Here is a 7639-nt window from a genome sequence, read left to right as displayed (position 1 = left end):
CTTGCAACCCTGAGGCCACACCTAGGTTTGAAGGTAGAGCCCCCAAACTCCTTCCAGAAGGACACTGCCTCCTGAGGGTCGAGATTTTCACTCAAAGCTACGAAATAAACCCAGGGAACCCACCCAGGATTTTCCAAGATGGGCAACTGCTATTCTAGTTCTCACTGACAGTTAAGAAACCACAATTACAGAAGTACCCTGAGTGTGCAGACCAGCTGGGGAAATGAAAGGCACAGGTAGATATGTTTGCCAGGGCAAAGAATGCTCCTCTTCAGATGACAATCAGGTAGGCTGTGCTCAGGAGAGAGTCCAAGTCTGGCAGATCACGACAATCCCACCACAGCTGGCCCCCTAGGAAATGATCTCCGCAAGAAGGACGGAACCAGGAAGCGGAGAACAGGTAGAAACCCACAAATCTCATTTTGGCCAATGATCTTTCTGTCCATCCTTAAGAGCCCCTCACTGTTAGACATGTTCAAGAGGTAAACACTTTTCCAATCTAACCAAATGAGAAAAACCAGGAAGAAATGGTTCTGTCCCCTCTCCACCTTTTTGTCCTTGACCCTAGGGCCAGGCTCCTTAGAGGCACTAGGTGAGTAGAAGGGGAAAAGGGCCCAAAATGATGCTCAGGCCTTTACCTTCCTCATCATCTTATATGCAGTGTTCTGGCCCCACTGTGGGTAGAAGTGGAAGAAAAGTTACAGTGATGGGATCACTGAGTTTAGAGCAGAAAGGAGTCTCAAGAGGCGATCTAGAGAAGCAGCATGGCCCAGTGGAGCAGACTGCGCCTGGGTTCAGGTCCCAGACTAACCCTTTACTAGGGTTGTGATGTCAGGCGAGTCACTTGGAGATGACAGTGATACCTTCCTCACACGGCTGCCGTGGGGATGCAGAAGGACGGAAGCACCTATAGATATTACCATTGCCACAGAAGCCTATCACAAGACTTGGGTTCTATTGATTCATGCTCTCGTTTCCAGAAGTATCTGGCACTCCTCCACCTATATACGGAGGTCTAAGAGAATCTATTGTACATTTCTGTTTCACAGACAGATTTCATGAACAGGAGTTAGAACCAGGTTCATCTGTGACACCTATTCCCCAGCTAGAAGGGGACACTGACTCCTCACCCAGCCAAGGATCTTCCTCCCAGTAAGTTACATTCAGTTCTTGGCCCCCTTTCCATATTCCTTGTCCTCAACTATCCATCCTTCTCTCTATGTCCTCCGAGTCTTTAGCTACCAGGAATCAGTAGAACAATCCAAACCCATCTAGCCTCCCATCTCCTAACCACTTGGGCCGGGGCTGCTTCGGTTTCAGGCCCCAGGAGCCCTATCATGGGAAGTTCAATGCCTGGATGGCTCCCCAGTCCAGCTGTCTCTGACAAGGGGGTTACCGCAGATGGATTCTTCTCTCTGGCTGATTATTTTCCATGGCCCTTGGCCATGTGACCTCAGACCATGATCTTGTCAGTTCTCATAAACTAACCAGCAGCGGGTTGAGTCACAAGCAGAGAGGAAACCTCTGGGGAAAACAGCATGAGCTGTGGGAGGAAGAAGAGCAAGCTGGGATCCCAAAGGCCATGGGAGCCTCACCCATCCACTCTACCACCTCTGAGAGGCTTTGAACTTACAGGAAGGGAAAGAAGTGGAGACAGTGGCCTCGAGGCAGGCTGGGCTACAAGAGGGCTACTTTTCTGAATAAGATCTAAGGTCTCAGCCCAAAGAGACTAATTGTTCCCAAGACCTCAACTCGAGAGACTGCCTGACAAGATACTGGTTAGACCTTTGGTTATTGACCAAGTCCCTATCTTAGGGACTACATCATAATGGATAAACTAGAGAATGACTCTCTTTCTCACACACACACTCACACTCACTCACACACACACACCCCCCTATCTCTACTATTGGCTCTGGGTGTCCTGTAGGAGGTCAGGCCAGGGATGTTGATAAGAATGTGAGCGTGAGCGACCGTGAGCCCTGGATGCTGTGTTGCTGGTGAGGATGTTCTGGGGACACTGCATGAACTGTATCTATTATGCCAACATAGATTAGAACTGAAAATGAGGTGCCACTGAAATGTTCATATTCTCCAAAACCCTGAAATTGGGTGTTGTGTGAACAAAACACCATGGTTCTCTACCCAAATTTTTTTGACTTTAAATAATCTTTGAATTTCCAATGCATGTGTCTCCATGGCTTTGGATCACGCGTTACTTTGAGTTCTCTGACAAGTTAATGCATTGTTAGAGAAGTTATATTCTGAGTAAAATGTGCACATGTAAACAAATCCCTTAACTATGTATACATTTAAGTTACTTTCTGGGCATCCGTCTGATGAAATCTTAGGGAGAACCCATGGACATATGTCCGTGGGTACACCGCATATATTTATGCACACACAGAAACACAGGGCGAAGCACACTATTTTAAGTATGAGTTCTATCTTTCAACAAAGTTTAGCTGCTTTTCTTTTGCAAACGCATTTAATTTTATCTGGAAACTTTTTGACGTTAGAAATAGAACAACTGTAGTTTCTCATTATGTTTGCTGCCAGAATCCATGCTTGGTTGCTCAACTAAAGACCTTATATTGCTAATTACTACCACATGCCCATATCCCAAGCGAAGGAAAACTTATTGATTCTGACAGCCCATTCTCTCAACACTGAATTCCAAATGAAAACTCAAATTTTGGCCAAACATAACATTTCATCAATCTTGTTCTACTGACTAGAAAAACAACATCAAACAAAGGGTGCTAATGGCCCTTTATTACCGTTCCTTTCCCAAGCTTACATTTTCTGATGAAAGATCTAAGTGACCAAAGGGCTTCTTTAAACTACTTAGTAATTAGCTTTTGAACCAGGAAACAATGCATAAAGTAAAGCGAACAGTCCCAGTGCTGATGACAGAACCTATTTTCTGTCCGCGGGGTCGGGGGACCTCAGAGACCCAGAGGAACATTAAAGGCGAAGCGTGCATTTTCATAAAGGGAGAAGAGAAGAGAGAAAAAACCAGGGTAAAAGTAGCGATAAAAGATGATAGAGATGGAGCCAGAACAAAAGCTGCGGGAAGTCTGTGATCTGAAGCCTTCGACGCGGGGGTTTGAGCAGAGGTGCCAAGGCCAAGGGGCAACCGGATGGGACTGGAGTGGGTGAGCGACGAGGGTCTCAGGGCCTCATCTGGGTCACCCATCAGCAAAAGCCCCCCGCCAGCAGGCCCACCCACACTGGACTATGGCAGCTATTTCGGAGGGGAAAAAAAAATGTACCTGAGTGAGAGTCGGGAAATGTTTTCAACACAGACATCAGGGCAACTGACTTTATTGACATCTTCAGGGGCGGTGAGGGAAGGGGAAGGCTGGCTGAGACAGTGGCCTGGGGAGGCCAGAAAGGCAGCCTGCATGCCCCGAGCACCTTCTGCTTTATGGTGACCTGTCCGCACCTTCAAGGCAAAACGAACCGCGAGGCTGTTTTCCTCTTGGCATGGAATAAATGACCAGTGGAAATCTCTGGACTTATTTGGCCTTTTGGATCTAACCAATGGCCCAGAAATCGGAACAGCTTGGTTCTCATCTCATCCAGGGCTGTTACGATAATAGGAGGAGGAGGGCTCCATCAGAGGGGAGGTGGGAGAATGGCTGCCTCCCCGGAAAAGATGCCAACTGGCCTCCTCTGTCCTCCGTGCCTTGGAAAGGAAACGGGTGTCCTGTGGGTAGTTCAAGAAAATGAGTCCTTTTCCCACCTCCTCATTTTCTAAACAGAGGACTGTACACCTGAGCTCAGGATGCAGTGGGATCACTGATGGGAGAAGAGGTGGGCTCCTTCCAATGTGACTGTCAGGCAAGAAGGAGGTGGTGGATGGAAACGCGATGCTACTGCTTTCGTTTTTCTCTTAAAGAGCAAATAGGCTATTGAAGAGTTCATTTGAAAATGCATAATCATGGCTGATTGTGTTATTGTATAGCAGAAACCAACACAACACCGTAAAAATTAACAAATATGTATTTAAATTTAATCAAAAGCTGTGGCTCAGATGGTAAAGAATCTGTCTGCATTGCAGGAAACCTGGGTTTGATGCCTGGGTTAGGAAGACCCCCTGGAGAAGGGAATGGCAACCCACTCCAGTATTCTTGTCTAGAGAATTCTATGGACAGAGGAGCCTGGTGGGCTCCAGTCCATGGAGTAGCTAAGTCAGACATGCCTGAGTGAAATTTTTTAAATGTATGGGATAAGAACAAAACAAAAAAAAACCCCTAATTCCATAATAGGAACTTCCATGACTGGGGAAGGGGCAAAGTGATAAAATTATTCTGTATCTTGGTCTGGGCGGTAGTTACTGGGTGTGTACAGAGGTACAAAATCCTTGAGCTGTACATAAAGATGTGTATATCTTACTCTATGGAAGATAAAATGAAAACCAAAACTCAAAAGCAAACCAAAGTCAATGCTCAGAAAAAGCTTTGAAAGAAAAACAGTACAGAATGGATGCTTCCACCCTGCCTCCCTCCAATCTTCTCCTTCGAGACAGAGCAGTCAAGGCCTTACATCTGCTTAGGAGTAAAACTTCCAGCTGACAACACTGCCACACACTGACTGTGATATCGACAAAGTGATGTGAGCACAAATCAAAACAGTCCCCGAGAAGAAAGCATTCATGTATGGAAAGCCAAACAAAAGATGCATCAGGAGCCCGCACAGTGCCCTGATATACTAGAAACATCTTTCTTGTCCAGAAGGAATTTCAACTGAGTAATGAGTCCCTTTGAGGACAAGCTTGGTGCCTCCTGGCTAAAGAGACCCGGTCTCCTGGTGACCAGCGTGCCAATGTGATCTTGATCTTGCCCTCCTTGGGACTTCCCTGCTGGAGTATGAGCCATGGTTTGGCTGCACAAAAACCCCATAAGATGGCACCTCTTTAGTCTTAGGGACCAGAATGTAATCAATCACCTAATTAATATAAAGAATGAATAAACTGGGCTTACACATTAGGGATCAGAATAGAAAATAAGAGTTCAGTAACACATGGACTCCTTCCAGGACAAACCTATTATGTCTCTTGGAAAGTGGGTGGGGAAGAGAGTTGTGGATGGGAACAGGTCTCAGTAGTTGGTCCTTGTGATAACTTGGAGGGGTCATTCTGACATCACTCCCCACACAGAATGTGGCCCTTCAGGTGGGGTGTAAGGGGGGCAGGATTCAGGTGTCATTGCCATAGGGGCTCTGAAAGTCACTCAACCACATCTCTTCTGATACAACTGACTTACTTTCTGCCTCCATGTTTGTTAAATGTCCCGCCGAATTTATTCCGATTCAGGATGAGAGCAGCAATTTCGGGCACGTAGCGGGCAAACATTGCCTACATGCATGAAACAAAGAAACAAGAGCCAAAAAAAAAAATGGCATGCAGAGAGGATTCTACCGCAGTGGAGGCAGCAAAACCTCTTGGCATACTTACTTTCTTCCACTAACCGCACTATAGGAGCCCCCGTATTTCTTGCGGTTTCCTATTAACTCTATGATTTCAGGGACGTAGCTGGCAAACATGGCCTGAGGAGAAGATAGGAGACAGAAGAGAGACTAAAAAGACAGGCCAAAGAAAGGGGGTGACCTTTTCAGAAGGGGGAGGGGGGAAATACTAAGATCTGAAAACACAAAAGGACTAGAACTGCAAAGGTAACGTATTCATGGGCTGGATTGGATTTAAAAAAAAAAGAGCAAGCTTCTGAAGTTACATAGGACAAAAAACAAACATTAACCAACCTAGACAACTAAAAAAAAAAACAAAAAAAATCAGTTAAGAAAAATGTAAAGGAGACAGGAATAAATAGACATTAGCTCTACTTCCTGAAGAGAAATAAGGGGAGGCATGCTAGAGAAATAACACACACACACACACACACACACAATCAATCATTCATAAACTTACACACAATTTTAAGAGAAAACCTTTCTTTCTAATTAAAATTCAAATGAGAATCCATGCCTTTATGAGTGATTAAAGACAATAAACACCAAGAGAAGATTTAAAAATATACGAACTTTTCCATTAAAAAAAGAATCACTAAAAAGCACACAAGGTAAATTTAGGAAATCACATGGGAGGAAAGAATAGTGAGGAGAAACACAAATCTGCCATGTTTTGTCCAACAAACATTGTGCTTGTGGCTGGATAACGCGGTCGTGTGATCTGCAGGGACCTCACGGGTACCATAGGAACGCTGAGCACATACACATCACACATACATTTACATACATTTCTCAAATGTATACGCCATATGCATACAAAACAGAGTGTGTATGCATGAGATAAATGCATGTGTGGTGTATATATATGAAAGCTGTGTGTGAGTTTAGGTTTACCTTACACACAGCAAAAATCTAAACATCGAATGGGCTACTCTGAAAGACAAAATGCAGTCACCGCCGATGAGTGGCCAGAAATCCCCCTTGAAAAGTACATGGTAACCCACCGAGGTGATCTGCATAGGCCAGAAAAGCAAACAGTGCAACTTTCTGACTTACAGAGTGAGGGCAGAAACACCCACCCGGGTCAATGTGTAAGGGAGTTGTGGTCTGTTTACAAAACCACACTCAGCTCACATGGTGATGTCCATCTGGGGACTAGTGGGCTCTCTGTCCTCTGGGGTGGGGACCCTCCTCTTTAGGGCAAGGGCCCAGCCACAGTGTTTGTTGGAAGTTTGGGGAGGACCGGGATGGGGGTGGGGAGCTCTTGAAACCGCAGATTGTCTACAGAGTATCAACATTATCTACCAGGTCAGGTGATAGCCCTGTCCTTGCAGAATATCAGAGGCTGAATTACATTATGAGGCACAGACCCTCTCACTTGATAAGTGAGCATCCCTTTCTTAAGACAATGAGGTTTGCTCTGGGCTAAATGGCCGTCCCTCACAAGGACACTGTGCCTGGGTCTCAGGGAAACAAACTCAGTACACAAAAGAAATAGGCAGAAAAGGCACCATGGCATTTGGGATTGCCTTAACTGGACTGTAACACTAAGGCAGTCAGTTGCTTCTAATGCAGAAACACAGGCTCAAATACACAGCCTGCAGAAAATGGATAATAGAAAATACCAATGATCACAAAATCAACATCGTAAGAAAGCATTTTTACCAGTCCCCCGAGGATGAAGAAGACCATGAAGAGACGCCCGAGCGTGGTTTTTGCATAAACATCCCCGTAACCAACAGTGGACATGGTCACCATGAGCAGATAGACACATTCCCAGTAGGTAAGAGCCTGGTTGTTTTGGAAATTTTCCCATGGGTCCCCTGAATTCTCCACCTAAATCAAGGAGACAAGGGAGAGAAAGGAAAACATTATAGGCATAATAAACCAGAAACACCACAACTCCAGCATCTAGGCTACTTCTGGATGTTCTGCATCTTCAGTCACAGGAGTTTGCTGCCCCAAGGGGAACTCTGTAAGTTGGGCTCACAGCCTCTGAACAGGTAGTGGAAGAAGTGGAGTGAAAGGCACACCCACATACCCACCAGGCTGATGGGGGCAGAGAAGGAACAAACTGACGTACGTATCCAGAGTCCATTTTCGTCTCGTTGTTAAAGACCTGAGGCCAGCAGAATTTTAGGGCACTGCCTCTGGTCATGTGTTACAG

At 45.6% G+C, this 7639-nt stretch overlaps 1 protein-coding gene and 1 long non-coding RNA gene across 8 annotated transcripts in view; one reads left to right on the top strand and one right to left on the bottom strand.

The window, feature by feature from the left end:
• Positions 1-7639, bottom strand: part of KCNMA1 (potassium large conductance calcium-activated channel, subfamily M, alpha member 1) — a 772904-nt gene that overhangs the window by 243025 nt on the left and 522240 nt on the right. For all 7 annotated transcript variants that reach the window (XM_010834186.1, XM_010834188.1, XM_010834189.1 and 4 more), the window contains exons 8-9: positions 7138-7308; positions 5462-5553 (exon numbers count right to left, since the gene is read on the bottom strand). In XM_010834186.1, coding sequence (XP_010832488.1) covers positions 5462-5553; positions 7138-7308 — 263 coding nt within the window. The remainder of the gene's footprint in view (positions 1-5461; positions 5554-7137; positions 7309-7639) is intronic.
• Positions 1-7639, top strand: part of LOC104984461 — a 38227-nt gene that overhangs the window by 27629 nt on the left and 2959 nt on the right. The window lies entirely within an intron of this gene.

Source organism: Bison bison, unplaced genomic scaffold (genome assembly GCF_000754665.1).
Source record: "Bison bison bison isolate TAMUID 2011002044 unplaced genomic scaffold, Bison_UMD1.0 scf7180017864029, whole genome shotgun sequence".
Lineage (NCBI taxonomy): Eukaryota > Metazoa > Chordata > Mammalia > Artiodactyla > Bovidae > Bison > Bison bison.
Note: the sequence above shows the minus strand (reverse complement) of the source record. Positions and strands in the feature narration are given on the sequence as shown.